This window comes from Corylus avellana, chromosome ca4 (genome assembly GCF_901000735.1).
Source record: "Corylus avellana chromosome ca4, CavTom2PMs-1.0".
Classification (NCBI taxonomy): Eukaryota; Viridiplantae; Streptophyta; class Magnoliopsida; order Fagales; family Betulaceae; genus Corylus; species Corylus avellana.
The window spans coordinates 4036831-4062282 of NC_081544.1; the positions used below are offsets into that span (position 1 = coordinate 4036831).

General features: G+C 34.6%; 2 protein-coding genes across 2 annotated transcripts in view; both read right to left on the reverse strand.

Annotated features, from left to right (window-relative positions):
• The window catches only part of LOC132177876 (serine carboxypeptidase-like 7), a 3975-nt gene extending 3290 nt beyond the window's left edge, over positions 1–685 (reverse strand). Inside the window, exons 1-3 of the mRNA XM_059590353.1 lie at positions 516–685; positions 289–425; positions 71–147 (exon numbers count right to left, since the gene is read on the reverse strand). Of these exons, the coding sequence (XP_059446336.1) occupies positions 71–147; positions 289–425; positions 516–652 (351 nt within the window). The 5' untranslated portion in view covers positions 653–685. The remainder of the gene's footprint in view (positions 1–70; positions 148–288; positions 426–515) is intronic.
• Positions 686–13420: 12735 nt separating this feature from the next.
• On the reverse strand, positions 13421–20051 carry LOC132179234 (serine carboxypeptidase-like 18). The gene is made up of 14 exons (XM_059591904.1): positions 19876–20051; positions 19641–19777; positions 17765–17841; positions 17549–17671; positions 16795–16897; positions 16642–16679; positions 16442–16543; positions 16259–16339; positions 15213–15368; positions 15071–15142; positions 14677–14795; positions 14154–14267; positions 13997–14051; positions 13421–13656 (listed from the first exon to the last, which is right to left on the reverse strand). The coding sequence occupies exons 1-14, from the start codon at positions 20007–20009 to the stop codon at positions 13573–13575; spliced, it is 1395 nt and encodes a 464-aa protein (XP_059447887.1). The 5' UTR covers positions 20010–20051; the 3' UTR covers positions 13421–13572.
• Positions 20052–25452: the final 5401 nt, after the last annotated feature.

The window sequence follows — 25452 nt, forward strand, 5'->3', positions numbered from 1 at the left end:
TTATAAAATTTGAGAGGATTATCTCAATCCGAGATATTGAGCAATCTTACTAAATTTAATAAATGGGTACCTTTGTCCATGTGTTTGGTTCGTATATCAATGTTGGTAAGCCCCCAGTGTAATCACTGATGTTGAATTTTAATGGGCCTGTTCATTTAAAGAAGCACGGATGTTCATTTAAGAGCAGAAATCCTAAAAATGAAATGAACCGAGTACATTAACAGCATGTTTCAGCGTAGATCTATAAACAATTCGATGAAAAAGATGATCATGTTAAAAGAATCCTACCAATCTGGTAAAAGAATCCATTTAAACCAGAGCAACCAGGGCCTCCATTCATGTAGAGTAGAAGAGGATCAGCTCCCGGCTTCCCTTCCGACTCAACGAAATAGTAGAAGAATTCCACATTGCCCACACTTACGTATCTGTATATATATAAATCCCCCGTCAATATCATCGATTGCCAGTCAATTAATATATGTGGAAGATGAAAGAAAAAGAAATGTAAGACATACCCAGTTTCAAGTGTAAAGGGTAATTCACCGGGGTAGCCCGGAAGAGTCTTCACTACCGATTGAGAAATTGCAGTGCCGGAGACGAGGAGAAGAAGCAGAAAATGCAAGCACACTGAGCTACTTGCTTTGGAAGCCATTGTTGAGAGGCTTTAGCTGAGAGCCTCCGCGGCTAAAATATAAGTATAATAACGTTAACTAGTCTTTCTTTTTTCTTTTTTTTGGAAAAAACGTTAACTAGCTTCAAACTTGTTAGTAATTAAATAATTTGAATTTGATAGGCATTCAGGTTAGTTTGTTTGATATAATATCTGATGGGCATAGAAAGTTAGGAGAATAACAAGGGGAATTGTAGCCCATGAAAGTTAGCTGGAATTGTAGCCCATGAACGTTAGCTGAAATGTTAAGTATACTAATTAAACACTTGGATATAATGTTAGAGTTCTTTTTTGTTTTTTTTTTTAAATGTCCACACAAGAGAAAGGAGAGTGAGGATTCGAACTAGTGACCTTCACTTCATGAGGCGTGATTCACGGCCGATTAAGCTACTCCTTGGGGACGAGTTAAAATTATTTTATATGACTATCTCAATCAATTCTTGAATCCATCATTATAAAAAAGAGTAATGCTTAAAATTACATTTTTATCCAACAACTATCCCACAATGATGATGGATGACGGGTCAGTCCAAACTAACAAACTCTTGATATATATATATATTCTTTGGGTTTTTAGGGCACTTTTAAAATGTATTATTTTTGAAACAGTTCAATCTCATTCATTGATAAACGAGCATAAAGCTCAAACAACACAGAGCAAAGCTCTAAAGCAACTATAGCCGAAGTTACGAGGTTACAAGTGTCAAAAATGACGTATTACATTCCAGGCTCATACAAAATCCGCTAACCTATGACTAACTCTCAAATTAAACATCAGATCTGCGCCAAATAGATTCAAACCAATGCATAGATAGCTCTTATTCCTCGGCATTGAGGGTAGAGAACCCCAAGCCAAAACTCATCCTCCTGGACTAGAAAGTCAGAATAGCGTTCACATCTACAACCCAAAAGGTCTGGACCAAATCAACTACCCCGAAGGGCTTCAGGCAGGCAGATCGAGAGAGAAGACCGAGAATTATTACAAGCAAAAAACAAAACCGATACAGGAAAACAAAACAAGACAGAAAGAACAAAAAAGGAAAGTTAGACAAAATTACAGGGAAATAACCAACAGAAAAAAGCATACTAAGAGGATGACAACATCCGGAAAGAAGAGTTGATCGCGCGCTCGCCGGAAACCGAAAATGGAAAGGGGCGTTGGAATCTCATCGCGGTGGGGGGTGCGAGAAAAAGGCCCAACAGAGGACGGTGGGAGGCGGAGCAGGCGCATAGGAGATCCGCGGCGCACTCAAACGGAGGGGAAGTTTAGTGAAACCCCATGAGCATCATCCACAAAGGATACCTAAACAAGCAGAAACAACAAAAGCAGAAACAGAAAGAAACAAACACAAACTCTAGCAAAAAACAAGAAAAGGAGAGAATACAAGAAAATAAAACAAAGAAACAAAAAACCCAAAACAGAAACCACGGCGGGGTGGAAGGTTGTCGGGGGAAAATGGTCGAAACCCGAAGAACCTGGACGGAGCCAAAGAGGACACGCGGAGGGGCGAGCGACAACATGGGTTTGGCAAGGGCAGAAGATTGGGCAAAAAACGGTCGATCCAAAAGCCTAGAGAAAAAAAATGGACCAAAGGAGGGGGAAGAGGCGGAGAGGAAGGGAAAGGAAAAAATCGCCCTAAGAGCTAGGGGCATCATGTATGTAGCAACCCAGATTTTTAAAGTCTTATTTTAGAGATATTAAATTGATACTATGATTATATTAATATTCATATTAGGTAATGGCATTTACTTTGAGGTTGAGATATTTATTGATGATATTAGGTAATAATATTTATTCTTGAGGAATTTATTAGATCTTATGAATATTATTAGAATGAATATTGATTTGAGGTTATTATATCATGATGATGATTTTATATTGATTATTTTATTGGGAGATTTAAGAGATATGATAATTGATGATTGATTGGTATAATTTGGAGTATGATTTTAATAGTTGGTGATTGATTAAATGAAGGTAGAATAGTATAGGGTTGGTGAAATAGTATAGGGTTGGTGAAATAGTAAAATGAGGGTATAATTGTAAATTGAAGATAGAATGAAGGTATAATTGTAAATTGAAGGTGGAATAGTATAGGGTTGGTGAAATAGTATAGGGTTGGTGAAATAGTAAAATGAGGGTATAATTGTAAATTGAAGGTAGAATAGTGTTTGATTTTCTCCTATAAATAGAGCTCTTCTCCTTCACAATTTTCACCACTCATCTCCTCTCCCATCTCTTGCATATATTCTTCATTCTTCCGCTTTTTACTCGGTCTTTCTTCTTTCTAAGAGTGTTTACTCAGAACAGAGAGAGAAAGGGCGAGACCAAGCGCTATAAGAAAGAAAGAACACAAGAGAAACCGAGAGTGAGATGGGAAATTTAAGACAGAGAGCTGAAGAGGAAGAAAGAGAGTTTAAGCGAGAGAGAGAGAGAGAGAGAAAGTCAGTGAAGGGATTGTTATGGGTATGGACCAACTGCAGCAGAACGGGTTTCAAGTAATTACCTTTGATGATCCATTCATATAATCCACTGTAAGTATTCTTACTTACTGAGTAGGATATTGATATCCAATAATACGGATTTTTGTGGTTTTATAACTTGTCTAGCATTTTGCTATATATATGATTCAACAATGATTTATATTATCGGAAATCAATTGACTTACTACTTCACAGTTTTTTGTAGTGCTTGCAGGAATGGAAAATCAAGGTAATTATGCAGTTGTGATTAGAGATTCATATTGAGATGTACAGAGATTCCAAGTTGGTTAAGTTTTGTCTAGAGTTTAGACTGTCGGATAGATTTGTATAAATGCCTTGTACGACATAGCTTTGGGTATTTTTGTATAAAGAAAAGTATTTTAACAGTATTTTTGTATTGATAATTACAGTTATTCCGCTATATGAGATCAGATTGTTACAATGTAAATAGGCTAGCTCGCTAAGAGAAAAAGGGCGATGGGAGGGGAGGGGGGAGGCAGAAGAGGGAAAGGGGAGGAGGGCCGGAGGGGGTGAACAAAGGTTCTCCCCCTCCAACGATGCTCTCTACTAGAGATGAAACCCTAACAGAGAGGGGAGGGGGAGAACGTGAGGGGGAGAAAATTTTTTTTGTCTTGTTTTGGATCTTTTTAAAATGTATTATGAAAGCAAAGAACAACCGTAACTAAGCCTAGCTTATTGGGCTAAAAAACACCATAAATATTTTTTTTAAAGGGCCAAAAATGCCTAAATTAAGCCCAAAAAGTAGATATAATATCCAAAATAGGCCCAAAATGCACAATTTTTTGAAAACCCGGTTATTGGTTGGGATAACCGGGTACCAACTGGTACACAGCCGGTTATTACATAATCGGGTAACCGGTAGCCGATTATCGGTTCCAGTTTTCTAAATTTAATAACCGGGTACCCCGGTTACGGTTACCAGTTTTAGCCAATAACCATTAACCGGGACCGGGTTACCACCCCCAGTTTTAATAATAACTTATCCCAAGCCCAACTAAGGTCTGTTTGGGATTGCAGTTTCAATAAGTACAACTTTAAAAATTGCGTTTTTAAAAATTACGTTTTTTAAATCACTACTTTTTGAAATTGAAAAGGCGTTTGGTAAAACATGTTAAAAATTACTTTTTATCAAAGATTTGTTATGCGAAATCATGATTTTGGTTGAAATTAGCATTTTTTTAAATAAGTACCTCCTAGCCTGCTTGTAGAAATCGCAAATTTTTTTCCTATTTTAAATTAAATGCTTTTTAAATCGCAATGCCAAACGTTTTACATTTTACGATATCTTTTAAAAACACATATTATTCTTGCTAAATTGCAATCCCAAACGCACCCTAACTCTAAACTGAAACTATCATATCACATTGTAGAATAATTGTGAAATAAAAATGTAATATATAACATTAGTCTTTCTATAAAGGGTGAAGTGATAAGCTTGACTCCTTCATAATTAATGTACTATTATTCAATTGTATATCTATATTGTTAAAATAAACACCAATTTTTACTGTTAAATCGTCTACAGAGTTGGAAGATATCCCATGTCAAGCGGAAGGAAAATGAAGTAGCTCATAAGCTAATCAAAGAAGCATTTTCTCGTATGGACGAACTAGTCCATATTGAGAAGGCTCTCATTGTATTTTTGACATTATAGTTGCTGACTCTATCTTTTAGTTTATTCCAAATAATGAAAGATTGTTAAACACATCACACAAATAATGCATAGTGTTCCAAAAGGTTTTCTTAAACTTTTCAATTATAAGAATAAAACAGGACACTTACTTTTAATATATTATCGATGAATAAATTACTTTTTTCAATTTTTTAACATGGCGATTAATTAAGACCAAAATGCTGATTTGTGGGGTGGGGCGCTAATACATTATGGTGCACCTGATTAAGGAAAGTCAACATTTTGAACGAAGCATCTCACTATAAGAGTTTTGCTCATTAGCGTCCATATTATTAGTGACGACCCCAATGTTGCCGCTAATGAGGGGTCATTAGCGGCGAATTCTAGAGGTTGCTGATAATGACTGATCATTAGTGGCAACTTTAGTGGATGCTAAATACCAAAAAAAAAAAAAAAAAATTAGCGGCAACTTGAATAATATTTATTCAATTATAAGAATAAATACCTTCATTAGCGGCGACTACTATCGCCGAGGAGTCGCCGTTGTTGTTCACTCAATAGCTGCGACATTTATTCAATTATAAGAATAAATACCTTCATTAACGGCAACTACTATCATTGAGGAGTCACCGTTGCTAATGAGGCTCACTCAACGGTGACATTAGGTCATTGCTATTGAGTGGACAACAACGGCGACTCCTCAGAGTCGCTACTGATGTGGGGTCAATTGCAGCGACTTAATGTCGACGTTGATTGAGTCTCATTATGTCACCGCTATTGAGTAGGCAACAACGGCAGTCGCCGCTAAAGAGGGTCAATAGTGGCGACATCTAAAGGTCGTCGCTAATGTTCCTAAAGAAAAAAAAATTAAATAATAGTGCATTAGGATCCTATTAAAAACAAATTTTCCTATTAAATTAAAACGCTTAGAAAAATTAATTTTTTTATATTATTATTGAAGTTTTCTATTTTTTATTCTTATCTAAATATATAACCCGATTTCTTTTTTTTAGATATATAAAAATTATTTTCATCACGATGCCTTGGATTCTAGACTTTGTCAAATGTATTATGAACAAAACACAATGATATCATGTATCACTCTTCTAGTGCATTTGATTTTGATTGGTTTAGCTTGATGCAATTACATAGGATCGTTGTACTATCCTTATACATTAATCCGATCAATCATGATAATCCTTGTGCATTAGCCGGTTAATCTGATAAGAACATCTGATCGATCCTAGTGCATTAGGATGTTTGATTGTGATAGGATCAATCGATCGATCGAACATCCAATCAATCGTCCGAACGATCCTAGTGCATTAGTCTGATTGAGCTTGATAGGATCATTTGATCGTTCGAACATCTGATCGATCGTCCGATATTATCATTGTGCATTAGTTCGATCAATCATAATAAAAACATATGATCGATCTTAGTGCATTAGTCGCTTGATCTTGATAGAATCATTCGATCGATCGAACATCCAATTGATCGTCCAAATGATCCTAGTGCATTAGTCGGATTGATCATGACTATATGAATTTTGTAATATCCTTTTGCATTAGTCCGATCAATCATGATAAGTCCATCCGATTGATCCTAGTGCATTAGTCCGACCTATCATGACAAGATCGTATGATCAATCGATAAAATTATACGTATGATCGTCCGTTGTACCTATAGGATTGTATAATCGATTGAACATCTAATTGATCGTCTGAACGAGCGTGACTCTATGGGTGTTAATTCTTCCAAAAAAATTCTTATTTTTGGGTTATTGTTTGCATTCCAATCTAGCAAGATTTTCTCATATATGTTTGTATATATGAAATTATAGATTTTTTTTTTTTTTTAAAAAAATTATGGCGGGCAAAACAAATATCTATCATGACCTGTTTACGACTCATTTACCTTATGCATGTTTTTTTATAATAAGATTCATCTATGCGTCGTAAAGAATAGTTACATGCATATGATAAACATGTACATATTTATTTGTCAGGTACCTATTTTGTTAGCCCTAAGAAAACCTAATTATTTAAAGTCCCCGCTATTAAGTAACACTATGTCGCGGCTGATAATGAAACGTTATTGTTTCAATTGAAATTTTGACAATAAATTTTTTGGCGCAAACATTTCGTACCCAAATTTCATATTTAGCTCTCAAAATTTTGTGGTTGATAATTAAACGTTGCCGGCTCTGTCGTTCTCTCTTCCTCTCTCCCTCTCTCAAATCTTCGTTCTCTGTCCCTCTCCCTCTCCCTCTCCCTCTCGTTCTCCCGCGTAAGGGTTCCGGCCACCGGCGAAGAAGAACAGGTTGTGGTCATATCTCTCTCTCAAATCCGGGAAGGCTCTCTCTCTCCTCCACCGGCGGTAAGTGCTCCCTCTCTCCACCGGTTGGTTTTTAGGCTAATTCTGGAGAACAAGACAAAAACACCTGCAAAATCTAGGGCTTTTCATCCGAATCATTTGAGGTTTTCTTTTTATCTAATTTTGCTTTGCAAAATCTAGGGCTTTTCTCATCTGGGTTTTATGGGGTTTTTTTTTTGGACAGTAATAATCTTCATTATTTGGTACTCCAATAATCTTCATTATTCCATAAAACCAGTTTCTAGGTTCATGAAATTGCAGATAAGCATTGAATTTTCTGATATAACATATGTTAGTTTTCTGAAATTTCAAGCCCATCTCTTATATTTTTCTTCATATGGTACAATCTATACCTAACCACACGATATATATGCAACACATTTGTTTTAGGCCTTTTAGTTGGTAATTAGTTGCTGAAGCATCATCATCATAAGCATTAATCTTGTCCTGGGAGTTCAAAGCTTGTTTTTCTTCATCTCTATATATATATATACACACACTAGCTTGTTTTTCTCAAGATCTGTATTATATTCATTTGGTTTCTAGTCTCTTTCAAAATGTTTTCATTGAGTTCATAGTTAAAGCTGAAATTTTGTGGCATGTTTGTTTCTTAGGTTTTTGTTATTAGTTTCCATTGTTGATGTGTGTTCCTTGCCATAGCCCTTAGCTTCATCATTCATGTAGTTAATGTCATCATTTGGTTCGAATGTAAAAGGAATGATTTCATCGGATGAGGGACTGAAGTTTCAGCATTTTTAAATTCATCATGAGTGGTTTGTGCTGATGAACTTCTCTTTCTCATAAAGGAATAAGTTTTTGTTATTTTCTGCATCTTTTATTACAGATAAGAGTCTCCCATTTTACTTTTGTTTTTAATCCTTTTTCCCCCAGTAAATTGAAATTGGAGGTTTCAGTTGAGTGAACTAATGTGGCTTTACATAAACTGGTATCATAAACATCATATATGGCGCTTCAGGTGTCAATTTGCTATATTTTTACCATTTGTGACTCATTTTTTATACCTAGGAATGCACCATGCATCGAATAAAAGATGAGAAAGATATGAACTTTGTATTTTCACTGGTTATGAAAGTTTACATATTAAACATGATCATTTATTTTAAAAGAGAATGCTATATTCTGCACTGAGGAGAAAAAAAAGAGGGAACTAGGTTGTGATTTGGTCTTTTGTGGTGGTAAATAGCAATTTTAGCAATAGGACTTATGTAGTTAGTTATTTTGAGCAAATAAATATCTGATGAATCTTCTATATGTTTTAAACAGTTGCGGCCCTGTTTTGGATCCCGATTCGCTGGAATTGTCAGAGCTTCTTGACGATGCCGATAAGTTCAGCGATGGGTTTTTGTTGCACTCAGATAAGTCTTCGCCGGAGTCTCCTGTGTTTGCTGAGAATGTTCAAATTGGGGATTTTGGACGGAAAACTTCCCCGGCGACTCCTGTGGCAGTTTCTGTTTCTCTGGCGAGGCTATGGCGCAGTTTGAGGGATGAGGCTACTGCTCCTACGGTGGTGGCTACTATTTCTTCGGTGGCTTCTGTTTCGCCTGTGAATCAATTCTCTTTTCCTCCGGCGATTCCTGCGGTTGCTTCTACTTATCCGGCGAGGCTTCAGTGCAGGATGAGGATGAGGCTTCTGTTCCTCTAGTGGTGGCTACTGTTCCTCCGGTGATGGCTATTGTTCCTCCGGTTTTCTCTTTTCCTCCTGCACCTGCTAAAGTTTTGATAGATAAACAATCCTCTGTTTCCAAGTCTACTTTGGGGTATACACGGAGAGCGAAGGATAAGGAAGCTAAACAGCTACATAAGAAAAAGATGCTGCTGGGGGTGAAGGGCGTGACGAAGTTCGCGATGAAATCTTGTGGAAGGAATGAGGAAAGTCTTTTGATCGCCATCGATGAGGAGGGAGCTCAAGACTTTTATGCTCTTAAGGTCATGGGAAAGAGGGAGCTCAAGAATTTGGAATGCTCCGATAACTTTGAGGCTAGGGGCGGTGGCTCGAGTAGGGTTAGGGATGTGGGGTGTTTATGTGAGTTGGGTTCTGTGGGTTAGCCTTTGTGTAGGGTGTTTCTTGTGTAGGGTGTTTTGATTTCGGGGGTTCTTGGGTGGATCTTTTTGGGTTCCTTGTGGGTGCTCCTTGGGAGCTTAGCGTTTTTTATTGGGTGTTTAGACGCACTCTTTTTATACTACCTGTGTAATCGTGTTTGCGCCCCTTTTGGGTTTTTGATATATACAATTTTACCTATCAAAAAAAAAAAACAGTTGTTCGGTCTTGGAGTATCCAACATTATGGGTTCATTCTTTTCGGCATATCCTACCACAGGTGATACTTATGTGAGGTTTTAAGAGCTGCAAACATGAGTCTATGATTCATAATTAACTATGGGTGTTGGACAGAAATGATCATTCATTCTTTATAATTTTGTTTCTCACCAAAGTTTTACTTTATATACCTACTTACAAAAACTTAATTCATCTCTTTTCAATGTTCCGCGCAGGTTCCTTTTCTAGGTCTGCTGTGAATCATGAAAGTGGAGCAAAAACTGGCTTATCTGGAATTGTTACCAGGTCCATAATGTGCTGTGCTCTTTTATTCTTGACTCCATTGTTTGAATACATTCCACAGGTATGTTTCCACTTTAATACATTTCTTTTATCAGTGAGGCTGCAGTATCTTTTCTTCTTATCGATTCCTGTTTTGAACAGCATAGTTTAGATTATAGGTACTTTTTTATGGAACCCACGGCCTAGGAAGTTGGACATTTTATAAAACATGATATGGCACCTTTACTACTGTTTTTTGCTTTTTTAGTTCACTTGTTTTATCCGCTTTTGCATTCCAAACTAATGATGTGAAGTTATGGAGTTCCCTGCATTATGTAATCATGATCTAATGTGGAACCGAGAATTTATAAGTTTCAGCAAGGTATATTCGAGTATCACATAGCAGAATTTGATCTCATGATGGAGGGATTGGACTCCGAACTAATGATGTGAAGTTATGGAGTTACCTGCATTATGTAATCATGATTTAATGTGGAACCCTGTCTTAAGATTGAATTGCTATTAGTGTCTTGATTAGTGGGTGCATCTTACCAGACAATCATGGCTAGTTACTTTGTATCATGCATTTTTCTCTATGCAGACCTAGTTAAACCAGCACTTGAAAAATATTATGGGTTCATCTTACTTTGTATCAACTCCATTTTAATTCATATTCAATTAGCTTGGTGCACCTCAATATTTCTATGTGGGTGTTTTTCATCTGGGCAATCATATTAGGCAAGAGATTTTACTTATCATCTCCCCCATCCATTGTGAGATTGAAGTTATACCTGATAGATTCACTGCAAATAGAAACCCTTGTTGTCTAATGTGGCAAAAGTACTTGGTCCATCTGTTGAGGATATTAGGATGAATTTTGTTAAATGCTCTGCATTATATGGTGTATATCATGATAAACACATGTAGGTCTTGTATGGCTTGAAGTTTATGATTCTCGTTTCTCTAGACATTGTTTTATTGGATATAAATTTGGGGACATGCATGAAATTGAACTCATGCTTAATCTCACTGATATTCTTTCTTATATATACAGATCTATCAGCAACAACACAACAAGCAGATGAGCTGCCCTGCTATGGGTCAACTGCTCTTTAACACCCCCTATTATAAGCCCTTCCGCTATTTTTTTTTTTTCCTCATATCATTAGCGGCGACTCGGTGGTTGCCGCTAATGATATACCAATAGCGGCGACACAAGGGTTATTTCAAACCATTTTTTTTGCGGTGACAAAAATTATTACTGGCAATACATGTCGCCGCTATTGAGTGATCATTAGTAGCGACCTCTAAAGGTCACCGCTATTTATCATTACCCTCGGATTGCTTGCAACCAAAGCTATTTGTTAATAGCGGCAACAATGTGATCATTAGCGGCGACAATGTGTCGCCGCTAATGAGGCAGATTCTTGTAGTGTCTACAACTTGGACTAATAGTCTAATGGGGCTGACCGTTGATTAGTCCTCGTGGAGAATAGATAGCTCCACTGAACCATACTAACTAATTTTAAAATTATTTATTTTTTAAATATTTTCCCCTTTCTTAATTAATAATGATGAGATGGAACTGGTTTTACTGGATCACAATGTAAATCCCATGGCAACTGGTTTTTGCTGCCTGAATTTGAATATGATTAATTGGGAAGAAGAACAATGAGTGAAAAATGATACTTTTTGAGTCAAAAGATGAAATGGGAAACAAACAACTACAATTACTTATCAAAAGGTATTAATTTCAACTACCTCGTACATGGCATCCGATATTAAATTCATCCAGTGTGCAAATGTTATTCCTGAGATCATTTCTACTTCTGCATTTGCATGTGGGCATCCAATCCGATCGAGAATCCCTGATATTATTTTTAACAACATTATATTCATTTCATTGAATATAATGAAAAAAAAAAAGAAAAATTAAAAAAAGAAAAAGAAAAAGAAAAAGAAAAAGAAAGAGATGGGTTAGATCATGTATGTACTTAGAGAGTCACATGAGGCATAATTCCTGCTTTATTGCCTGCAAGTCAATAAAAAAGTAGGTTTGAGTGTATGATTCATAATTAGTTTAGTTTACCTTTGGCTTGACTTCAATGGAGAAACTTATCATATATTATGATTCTATTTGTTTCGACATAAAATGTTTTTATTAGAAAACATTTTCTTAAAAAATGATTTTTGAAAAACATTTTTCAATATTTTGCGCGTATAAAAAATCACAAATTATTTTCATTCAATCATATTAAACTTTAAATTATGAAAATGTCTCGATCAGGTCCCAATGGTGACTTAGCTGGGTCTTGCAAATCCCGACCAAGGCCAAGTGGGTCCTGATTGGGTCCTGGTAGGTCCTAACCAAGTCTCAGTGATGTCCAACCGAGTCCCGACAGTGTCCTAACTGAGTCCTGACGGTCTCATTCAAGTTCTCGTGGGGTCTTGGTAGGGTTCTGGTTGCATCTTGACAGGGTCCCGGTCGAGTCTTGGTAGGGTCTTGATCGGGTTTGGGTAGGGTCTGACGGTGTATTGGTCAGGTCCAGGCAAGTCCCGACGGGGTCTTGATCGAGTCTTGATGTGGTCCAGGTAGGGTTTGACTAGGTCCCAGTGGTTTTCTATCCGGGTCCCGACGTTCGGATGTTGTCTCAATCAGGTCGAAGCGAGTCTTGGTTAGGTCTTGATTGGGTCTCAGCGAGGTCCTTGTCGAGTCATGCAGGGTCTTGAACGAGTCCCATCAAGGTTGCGGTCGAGTCCTGGGGGGGTCTTTAACCGGTCCAATTGGGGCCCCGGCAACGTCTTAGTTAGGTGTTTTGATTTGAGAATAAGATGCTTAAACTCGAAAAATAGTTTATAGTTTTCAACTAGAAATTAAGAGGCCTTTTTGGTAAAACTAAAAACATTTTTCGTTGACTATTGTTTTTTGTCGCACCAAACATTTGAAAATACGGAAAACATTTTTTAGAAATTATTCTATGCTGAAACAAACGAGCCTATATCTTGAGCAAGAATTGGAGTAGTTACTTCTGCACATGAATCGCTTCCAAGAATGACCGGATTGGTCACAAAATTTGGGTGCACACCTAACCACTGCATCATAAATGTAAATATTAGCAGATAAACAAATAATAATATGCAGGTCGTTCATGGTATTGCTTCAATTTTTCAGGTTTTGGAACTTACCTGTTTAATGTTTAGTCTCCTAGAGTGACAAAAAGCACCCTTCAAAAAAAAAATAGAGTGCCAAAAAGCAAGCTGTGGTTTCCCACTCTACGTACAATTGCATCGAAGTATCAAGCTATGTCTATTAGATGCACAAACGAGCTATTTTATTATTATTATTTACAACCACAATGGATTTGTCACTGATATATTATTATTAACAATGACTATTCTCCTTGTTAATGGAAAAAAGCTTGTTGCTAATAGCTTCCCGCTTCAACCAAGGCGGAAAAAATTCCCCGTAGGTTATTAGCGATGACATAACAGTGATGACGTTGTTGTTGCGAAATTTTTTTTTTTCTTCTTCTAAAATTAGCAATGACTACCAGTGACGACCAAATGTTGTCACTAATATATAGTTGCTTATTAGCAATGACTCTAAAATCGACGTTGATAAGTACTTATCAAAGACTAATTTTGAGTCACCGCTAATAAGGTTGTATTTCTTGTAGTGAGTAAACAAATATTATATATTGTTTGAAATACTTAGTCGAATTACAATTAACTTCTAATAAAGGAAAGTTTCCTCCAACAATTAACTTCTAACATAAGAAAGTTTCCTCCAACAATGGGAATCAAAAAGGACACCAAAAAAAAAAAAAAATTACAGAGGATAATAGTAGATCCATCTACGGAACATGTGATAACATTCCTTCCTTTTATATTCTGGTGGCGAGTGTCCAGATCCCTGCACAAATTAAAAGGAGAATATGTAATTTTCATTATTTTTGGAGTGTTATTAGAGAATCTGAGATATTCCAACTTTTATTATAAGTTATATACAAATTGACGTAGCAATTCATGTGTCATTTATCATATCAGTCATTAAAATGTAGACTGTCATGTGATACTCTACATGACACTTATAACATTTATAAATTGACATGACAATTCACGTAGCACTTATCACATCTTTCACTTATATATATATATATATATATATATATATAGTAAACTATGAATTACTCCAAACATTTCTCTTATTTTTATTTAGATCAATGAGGAAGAAAATTAAAAGTTTTTCTTACCTTTAGAGTGGCGTATGTCAATCGGTATCCATCATTTGTATATTTCCTTGTGTACCTAGAAAACAATGCCTATTATTTACCTATATAACAAGAATTATCAATAATGAAAAAAAAAAAAAAAAAGGTCATGCATATATATATTATTAAAAAAACTAACCCTGCAACTTGACCACTAACAAACCAAGGTCGCCAATCAACATCCACCGTTAGGTCTAGAGCATTTATCCATTGCTCAATACCATTATGTGGGATAACCATGTCATGGTCACCACTGCAGAAAGAGCAAAATTTGTAATTGTCATGTACAGAACTTGTGTTGTAATTTTAAACCGATAAAAAATAGTAAATTTAAATATTTAATTAATATTTTAACATGTTTTTTTACGTGTGAGCTTAAACTTTTTCTTAGTAAGTACCGAAGCTCGACAAGTAGAATAATGAATTAAAATAGGTGATAAACTGTGGAGATAAGTAGTGATTTAACATGGTTTCAGAATAGAAATTCTGAATTCGAACTCGGTCTCCATTATTCACCTCCTGTTTTAATTAAACATTCTACGTGTTGGGCACCACCTATTAAGGAAAAGTTGGAGCCCATATGTGTGGGAGTGTTAGAATATAAACTAAATAATTAATATAATCAATACAATCAAATGCTTTGAGAAGTTGGAGATAGGAACCTGAAAACTAGGATTTGCAAGCCTGTATCAGTCAGATTTTGGTGGTATGGGACAACATCATCGGTGTTAGATGTGTAGTCCAAGGTGATGTTGCACCTAAAGAATTGTTTGACTGTTCCCTGTTGGCACATTACACACACTTCCATGCATGAGCTTTTACTAAACCAAATAACAATGTTATTGTGCTGGATTAATCGATCTGTCATCTATTCATTGCTAAAATTGTTAGTAATTTAGGCAGCACAAGAGAGTTTATATGAGATTCTCATGTTTCAAATACATTTTGAACTATCCGATCATCTATTATGATAACTAAGTTTCATATGAGTTCTTTCACATATGATAAGTAATCGGTGAAGATTCTAATCCATTTTTAGTCTCAAGAAGCACCTACCCGTCGAACATGGAGAGCATCTTGGACACTTTTATAATTTCCCCATATGTCCATCAGCAAATAGTCAAAATTCTGTCAAAGGAAAAGGGAGATCAAATCAGATGAACTCAACTGCATGAGAGAGAGAGAGAGAGAGATTTACTTTGCACCAAGAACCACCAGTTCTTCTAGGCGATGGCAGAATGAAATTTTGAGAGTTATCTCTGAGAGATCTTCGAGCTCTTTCTTCTTTTGCTTTGGGTGACAAGAAAGCACAAGTGGGTTCCAATATATTTTGCGAGTTTGCAAGCTCTGTGCACTGAATATTCAGATAAATCATCACTCATTCTTGCTGCCCATTGAATTGATCAAAAGCAAACATGTTGTAGTGAACAGAGGTGAGAGGTGATTATACTCTTTAGAGGTAGTATAGAATTGCGATATGTGGTGTGAACCATTTTTTTTAAAGGTTAAACCGGTTTTTTAAGGCATAATTTTTGAACCGGTTTTTTAACAGTTAATCGGTCATTAAATTAGCTTAATTAAGAGCATTTAATTATATTTCAATAATTTTTCTTATATGTGATTTCATTAAGTTCAAAAATTTAATGTACGATATTATTTTCTCTGAATTTATTACTTTCCAAAACTATATAAAGACAACATTTAGAATTTAAAAACATACTACATTAATTAACTACTCATAATTGGCCATATAAGTCATAAAATTAAAAAAAAATTAAAAATAAAAATCGGCCATATATGGCCGATTTTTTTTTTTTTTTTTTTCAATAGATATCACACTAAAAATATTAAATATTCTTACTAATTTTTTATATTATAATTCATGTATTCCTCTTGCTTTTTTATTTTTATTTTTATTTTTTTTTACTTTTCATTTTAAATCATATATACTTATACAAACAAAAGATTTAAACATCTTTTACTTTATATAGATTAAATTAAATTCAATAGTCTTGTGTTTTAATTCATCTGAGTGTGATTGTGTCATTAAGTACATGTTCAGTATAATTTTTTTTTTTTTTTTTTTAAAAAAAGAAGTGCATATTCAATAATGTACTAAGAGGCATGATAGATTTTTTCACATGAAAAGTAAGATGGAGATGCGTTTAAATTTTAAAATTATATTATAAAGAAGAATCTCGCGCACAGTGCACGCTATGTGCTAGTATATATAATCACTCAAACCTGGGAGATTGCTGAAAGTGCCTCTGTGCAGTTTGCAGTGGTCGGATCAGCATAATTCCCATGGCAACTGGTTTTTGCTGACTGAAATTGAATTTGATTGGGAAGAACAACAATGAATCAAAAGATGAAATATTGGGAAACAACTACAATTACTTATCAAAACCTATATATTCTAACAATTACCTCATACATGGCATCTGATATTAAAGCCAGTCGGTGTGCAAATGTGATCTTTGCGTTCGTTTCTAGATCTGTATTTGTATGTGGGCATCCAATCGAGTATCCCTGATATATATTATTTTTAATTCATTGCAATACAAAATGAATAATCAAAGAATGAAAAAGAAAAAAAAAAAAAAAGATGTGTTAGATCATGTATTTACTTTGAGATTCACATAAGGCGTAATTCCTGCTTCATTGCCTGCAAGTGAAAAAAAGAAAAAAGAAAAAGAAGAAGCAGGTTTGAGTGTATAATTCATAATTCATTTACCACAACTGGGTAATTGACTTCAATGGGGGGTAATTAATTAAGCTACCATTTATTATATCTTGCGCAAGAATTGGAATAATTATTCCTGCATATGAATCGCTTCCAAGAAAGAAAGGATTGGTCACAAAATCTGGGTGTATGCTCAACCACTGCATCACAAATGTAAATATATAATTAGATAAACAAATAAGAGGTGGTATTAATATGCAGTTCTGTAATTATCGGTATTACTTCAATTCATTCCGGACCCTCAAAGTTAAATTCTTAGTTCTATCAATGGAGGAATGGGGCGGTTTGATTTCTTTGGAGGAGGGTGGTAAGGGGATGGCTATGGCGGGGCGGAATGGTTAAAATGTTGATTAAGTGATTAAATTTACCTCTTTCTATCAGCATAAGTGGTGATTTAATATGGTATCAGAGCTAAAGGTCCTGAGATTAAACTTTGACTATGTCAATTCATCCCATTTAAATTAAATATTACACATGTATAAGTTTAAGATTTTGGGATAAATGGTGATTTAACAGGAATGAGGTACTGCAATTCAGGAGAGGAAAAAGGCGTAAACCATTTTTCGAAACAATAGTAGCAAATTTGCTATTGATTCGGAAATCATTTTTTATCAGTCAATATTTTTTGTTCGCAGCAAATATTGTACAATATTTTACACCAAAACAAACCGAGCTAATTTACGACCTATTTTTTGTATTATTATTGATAATTTTTGTGTTTAAATTAATGGTAAAGCCCAAAGACCCAATTAAATTTAAAAAGAAGCAGTATTATCGTCAAATACACTCACGTTTCTTATAAACTCATAGGATTGTGCCGCCCATAGTGTGTCTGTCGTGCTCCAAGCTTCGGTAGTGTTTGCATATGAAAAGCCGGCACCCACAGGCCCATCTAAAAATATTATGTTGGCAGTCTGGAAAAGTATGACAATGACAAAAGTTGAATGAAAATTAATAAAAAGATTGCGGTACTTAGCTACTAGGTAGTAGGTACTTCAAATGTGTACCTTTGTCCATGTGTTTGGTTCGTATATTAATGTTGGTAAGCCCCCAGTGTAATCACTGATATTGAATTTTAATGGGCCTACAAGAGAACATGAACTCATCAAGGTCAGGATCCTTAACATACCAACATTTATAACAAATTAGGGCCATTTCCTCCAATTAGCTTTAAAACCCAGGTTTCATGGTGCTTAATTTTTCACTTTTTTCTGGATCTTAATGGGTTAAACAAGTCTTACTCAGTCTTCTATTTTAGAGCCCGTTTTAAATTGGGTTTGAGAGTTTAAAAAATATTTTTTGTACCTACAAAGTTGTGCCAAACAAAAGCTTAAAAATGAAACTTTTGTAAAAAAAATATTATTTAACTTAAAAGCTCTATTTCTCAAATACAATTACAATTACAAACATGTTCTAAATGTTTAATGTGTTGTACCTCAATTATACGACCATAGTTTAATCACTTACTAGAAAGGAGTGTTAAACATTAATTCATATTTATTTTAATTAAATATTTTATGCATTATACCTCAATTATTGAATGAAAATTTAAAACTCAAACTTGGAAAGTCCTGACTTTATCCAGCCAAGTAAACTTCAAACCCCCTTTTTGTCTCTTTCTTTTCAAGTCGGGAATTGGCACCTGGACTTTTTGGATAGACTTTTTGGCTAAATGAGAGGAACTTCATTATGAAACCAACTCATCTATGGACAGGGGGACTAACAGTAATTAGTTGCAATTCAAAATTATTGTATGAGAGTTCATAAGAGATTTATTTGTTTATAAATTGTCCAACTACTTATCTGGTTAAATATATATATAGGCCGATTACTACGAATCCCAATCCCAATCCCTCATGTATTTCACTATATATATATATATATATATATATATATATATAGAACTATGAACAATTAGAAGAAACATATTTATTCATAAAAATAAAAAATAAAAAAACTTCATAAAACTCTCTTGAATTTTCATGCGTTTTGAAAATTTGTTTGTTTGTAAATTGTCCAACTACCTATTTGGTTAAATAAGCCTCGGACTCATATAGGTCGATTACTACGAATCCCAATCCCAATCCCTCATGTATTTCACTATATATATATATATATATAGAACTATGAACAATTAGAAGAAACATATTTATTCATAAGGAAAAAAATAAAAAAATTCACAAAACCCTCTTAAATTTTCACGCGTTTTGAAAGTATCTTCAAGTTCAAAAACTCTCAATTAAGAGTATCGAATTTTCAATTTCTTTCAACTAGCTTGTGATTCTAGGAGGCCTATTTGTGTCCTATTAAGAATGATGTAGCTATTAAAATCATCGTTGTGCTTGTGATTGATCATTATTAAGTTTTGATCAAATAGTGATTTTAATAGCCACATCATTCTTTGTAGGAAACAAGTAGACCATTTAGAATTACTTAGAAACTTCACTTAAAAAACCCTTAAACGCATTTTGAGAAGACCCTCCCAAATTTCAAAAACTCTCAATTTCACCTCTTAAACTTTTAATTTGATGCAATGTACCACCTTCTATCAAATTTAAAACGTTAAAAGTGATAAAATGACCTTTATACCCTTGATTTTTTTTTTTATAAAATTCTAAATTTACCCTTAATTTTCAAATGAAAATTAAAAAAAAAAAAGAAATCAAAGGGTAATTTGGTCTTTTTAGTAATTTTCGTTAGAGGTTAATGGTTGAATTTGAATTAAATTGAAAGTTTAAGTGGTTAAATTTAGAGTTTTTGAAATTTAGAGGGTCTTCTCAAAACGCGTGATAGTTCGTTCAAGGATTTAAAGTGAAGTTTCCCGTAATAATAATAATAATAATAATAATAATAATAGAAGAAAAAGATGAAGTTAACTCCTACCAATCTGGTAAAGGAATCCATTTAAACCGGAACAACCAGGGCCTCCATTCACGTAGAAAAGAACAGGGTCTGCTCCCGGGTTCCCTTCCGACTCAACGAAATAGTAGAAGAATTCCACGTTGCCCACACTTATGTATCTGTGTATATATATATAAATCCCCCATCAATATCATTGATTGCCAGTCAATTAATATATATATATATAAGATGAAAGAAAAAGAAAAAGTAGATATACCCAGTTTCAAGTTTAAAGGGTAAATCACCGGGGAAGCCCGGAAGAGTCTTCACTACCGATTGTGAGATTGCAGTGCCGGAGAGAAGCAGAAGAAGCAGTAAATGCAAGCATACTGAGCTTGCTTTTGAAGCCATTTTTAAAGAGGCTTTCCGCCGCGTCCGACTAGCTGAGTAAATACTAACTAGTATATAATTTGAAATGGATTGGTGTTGATTTGTTTGTTAATATATAGATTTGATGGGTCTAGAAAGGTACATGAATGACAAGGACAATTACCCCATGAAAGTTAGCTAAAGTGTTGTCCACACTTGAGCTTATCGTACACAAACGGATTTGGGTTAGGTGGTGAGAAAAATTAAATGCTACATTTCAGATTAAATGAAAAATAAAAATAAAAAACTAATTTTTTTTAACCCCACTTGGAGGGTTCAGATACTGGCAAGCCCACGAGACAAATTCAGTTACTACGGAGGACCATATTACATACCAACAAGCCTCACCCGACTATTAAGAAAGCTTAATACTGTGTTAGGATTAGGCTCAATGACTAAACCTTTACCGAGTCCAAGACCGGCAGTTGAATGCACCAACGACTATTCTTTTTCTAGCCTAAAGTTTTAGGCACTCTCTAATTATACATACTCTCACATTCTCTTATACCGGGTCGACCCATTTTTTAGATAACATTTAATGGCTATTTTCTCCCTCTCGAAGATTGAATTGACTTAGACATTAACTTGGAGGAGCTAATGTTTTCTTTCAATTTTAAAAATCTCTTCAAAATTATAGATTTTTACGAAATAAATCCTTTAAAATTTCATTTTTACCCGCTTAAAAATTTATTGTTTTATTGTTTTTCCCCTTCTCTGATATTCTGGTTTCGCTCCTTACTATTAGATCCAAAATTTAATGGTCATCCAAATCCAATAATGATTTCATTGTTACTCCAATACAAACAAGAAAAATTCATGCAGCATTTTTCTTTGAAATGTATTGTCAACATCGTCCGTATGCTAATCCATGAAGTTGGAAACATTGGTGCACCTAATGGAGGGAAGTCAAACATTGTATACTTCAACCAACGGTCTAAAAATGGGGGCTAGCCGTTGATCAGAGGTTGTGGAATGTCGAGAACAGATATTTAGCTTGTAAAAGCAGCCACAAGTAAAACGTGCTAAAATTATTTCCTTTCAAATAATTCCTCTAGCTAATTTTCATGCCATCTTTACCTTGATATATATATATATAGTGAGAAAGTTTGTTTGCCACGTGGTTCTAACTAAAGCCTATATTCACCCATATTTTTGACAAGGACAGCAGGAATATGGAAATGTACTTCATGCTGACAAACATAAGCATTTTTCAATTCATAATCAATGTGCATTGTGTCTCCACTTGCAGAATCCATGTTCTGAGTGGATTTTTCAAAATATTTACTTGGAGTAAATCCTTCTTAAAAACAGTTTAAATCACAACCAGAATCAATCAAAGCAATGACATCAAAAGTATAATCAGGAGCAATAGTAACATGAACTTTTGAATATCATCTGGGAGGAACAATTTTATGAATAGCACTGACAATCTTAACGTCATTGGAAAGAGGCTTATAGCTGGATTCAGCTTCATCATTATGCTCAGATTTGTTACCATTAACATTTTCATTACCAGAGTTATTTTCTGGAAAAAATTGTTGAAGATTAAAAAGCAAAAGCTTTTGTTGTAAATCTTTGTTCTCATTTTTAATAATTTGCAAGTCATTTTGCAAATCAGTAATATCTTTCTTCATGTTACCAATCTCATGCTGCAAATCTGAGATAGTAACTACCTTGGATTTTTGTTTTGAAAATCGTTTCAAGGTATCTTCAAGAGAGATTTTAGTACCAACAGGTTTTTCAAAATCATTAGTCATGAGTTTCTTAAGTTTTTTAAGATACTCTTCTTTCAGATCAGGATTTTCAATTTTTGATTAGAGCAAGACTATATATAGGCTTTAGTTAGAACCACGTGGCAAACAAACTTTCTCATTGTACGCATTTTTGTTTTAAATTTTTTCATTCCCAAAAGAGAAATGTTACGGTTTCTTGTGTGATTTTTTTGGTGTTCTCTTGATCCTAAGTGTATATTGTTTTCTAAAAAAAATTAGAAAGTAAGAATAAGTTTTTTTTTTTTTTTTTTTTTTTTTTTTGGCTTTTTTGACTTTTTTAAAAAAACAATATCCACATATAATCAGGAAAACATTAGAATAACTACAGGAGAAATCATAGCATTTCTCTTCTCAAAATTTCTACATATAAGAGAAGAGAAATAAATGAAACACAAGCTCAAGATGTTATCAAAATATTTCCCAGTTTTTTGCATCAATTGTTTGTTTCTATGCTTTTTCTTAGATCAATTTTTTACAATGTCACTTATCCGTTAAGATTTTTTGTTAAATATTGTCAAAATTTTCAAAATACCCGTGTTTTTTATTATAAAAAAATACAATAAAAAATTGTAAAGATTCAGGCTTTGGTCAGGATTTAACGGAGTTTTCAAAAATACCCATGCCGGAATCTTTGCAATTTTTTTTAATTAAAAAAAAATTGGTATTTTGATAAGTTTTAACTGAAAATCTTACCAGAATTGAAAGTTCAATACCTCAAATTGAGAGTTTTTGAACTTTATAAAAGTAATTTCAAAACGCATAAAAGTTCAAAAGAATTTTGTGAAGTTTTCACATTCTTTTATACCAACCAAACAAAGAATACAATCCCTCCAACAGAAAAGCCTGCTAGAACACAAGATGCCCACAGAGCACCTCACAAACAAAGACCAATACAGACTCCAAGGAACACACATCTAACAATCACCCTACAAACATACAGCTGATAGAAAATCAACTCAGCAAGAAAATCTCTACAATTATCCAAAAAAAAAAATAAATGCAGCAATTAATCTGCATAAGAGCACAATCTACACTGCAAAAATAGCCAATTAAGCAACAATTATGTACCGTAAAGAGCAGCCCCCTAGCCTCCATATTCTTTTACAAAAACCCACAACAACAAAAAACAGATGGTTCTGGCATTGAATGCAGCTTCTACAGAAAAGGCATTTTTAACTTCCCTTTGTACTCCTCATTCAAAATTTTGTCACCAGTTGAAAGGCTGTCCTTTACAGCCAACCACAAAATAAAAGAGTGCTTTAGAATAGCAAATCAGACTCCACCATTCTACTATTGGTTGCTTCACACTAATTTCTTCCCAAGTATCCCTACTTGAGAAAGTACTTGACTTAGAGGCCATCCAAATAGGAGTATCCCTACCTGGATACCTCCTATTTTTATCAAAGGCAATTTACTTTCAATATTAACCAAATACTTCGACCTTGCCGGCAGCTATTCCCAATTTGTACCTCTAATGACACTTGATTGTTTTGCATCAAACTTACTTCCAGCATCATAATTATCTCTATAACCATAATGATCACTGAGTATTCCATCTAGATGCCAGAAGTCTAGCCAAAGGTAAATCTTGCTGCCATCACCAACCCTAAACTTCAAGAAGATACGTTTAAGAATGGCAGCCTTATTTCCATTCCCCAAACTTTTTAAACCCCAAACCACCTTCCTTCTTGGGCACACATATAAGATCCCATGCAACCTTACCCTTGGCAGAACTAGTGTCATTACCATTCCAAAGAAATCTATTAAATTTCTTCTCGTAGATCTAATGTAATGACCCACGGAAAGTGTTAACCTGCGTTATCCCTCTAAAATGATAAGTCAATTTAGAGCTTTTATAGAATAACTTACCTTTGTATTCAGTGTGAGACTTAGCACTCATGACCATTTCTTATAAACCACCCACCCTTTATGTGGGATACTCATTTTCATAATATGAGATCAGAGTGTTACATCTAATCACCCTTTTAGGAAGAATAAAAATTTGAGATCAAAAGATTTGAAAACTGTAAAGAACCGAAGACAACAATTCCAGCCTTCCAGCAAAAGAAAGGATTTTTTTTTTTTCAATGAATAAGAAACTTCGTTAAGAGCAAACAAACCAATCAACAATGTAACACCATATACAAGCCCTTTCATGAGGCCGAACCACAACCTCATAGAGGTTTAAACCCAACCAAAACAAAACTAGAAAAAACACAAAGCTGCAGAAACCAGCTTGCAATCAGCAAAATTACAAGCAAAACATAAAACCACCACCAGAAAGCCTTCCCAAAAGATGGACCAGCTTTGAAAGAGAACACACTCAACAAATCATACCAGACTCCACAAAAAAAAAAAAAAAAAAACCCTCTTTTGGGAAAAGAAAGGTTTTTAAACAACCATGCATCTATTTTGCTAGAATTTTCTTTTCCAAAAGAACTTCACAATCCCAGGCAGATAATCTCTTTGAAATCTTACCCTCCTCCATATTCATACAACTCAACAACTGATCTTTAATCTAGGAGATACTCCAGAACAGGAAAAAGGTAGTTTTTGCCATATTCAGTCTCTATTTGACTTGCTTCCAGTTTTCCTTCTGTAATACCAGTTGGTACTTGGTGGCAATATATGTTTCCCCCAAGGATCATACCGACTATTGGGTAATCCTACATGCTACATGCAAAGCTATGTCCCTTGTTCTAACCCCAAAAATAGTAAATTTTCAACGCAACAGAGAAGAAGAAGTTTGAAACAGAGGAGAAGATTGAAATACCAACAGATGCTACAGAAGCTGTTCAGACAGCAACACAAGATGCGACGATCTTAGGTTCAAGTGAGATAAGATGGCAGAGTTGATGAGACTGATCACAATTCAATTGTAATTTATCTGTATCTGTACAAAACTAGATTAGTGTTTTGTTTTAAATCTGTAAATCAACTTTGTAAAACAAATTCCATGATATTTTTGTGTTGAACCTCTTGCAATCCCACACATTAACCTGAAGCCATCATAAATAGAATCTCATCAAAATAATACAGTGAGAATTATTTACCAATCACCCTAAATACAAACATTTCTAACATGTGCAGTTCTGGACCCTTTAATTATTGACCACATGTTGGATAGAACATAAGTCTGTGGCACCGGAATCAATATTGATCCATGTGCTTACCATTAAGAACTTTTAATATTTTAGATACCAAGTGAAATCCCACTCTAATTGCTTTATCTTAGAACAATTCAAAACGTTTTTTTATTTTTATTTTTTATAAATAATGTAGCATGCGGAGGGAAGACAATGAATCATAACTTGTACAATGGGTTGATCAACCTCAGTTGATGTTGATCAAAGGGTTGATTTTCACTACCATTAAGAAATTATTTTCTCGTCCCATGGATGTCGAAACCCTTTCTATATTAATCATAATGAAAGTGTTACATTAACATAATCTTATTTCATAAGCTGTCCCCACAAAATGTGCTAGCAAAGCATGACAATGTATCATGTGCCTCACAATCACATAGCTCAAAAATCGAACACATGATGGACTATTTTCACCAGACGGCAAGACCCCATTGGTCGATCATTCTGTAAAACGTCTTCAGCGGATGCAGTAGGGTATGCCAAATAAGAAAACGTCCACAGCATTAG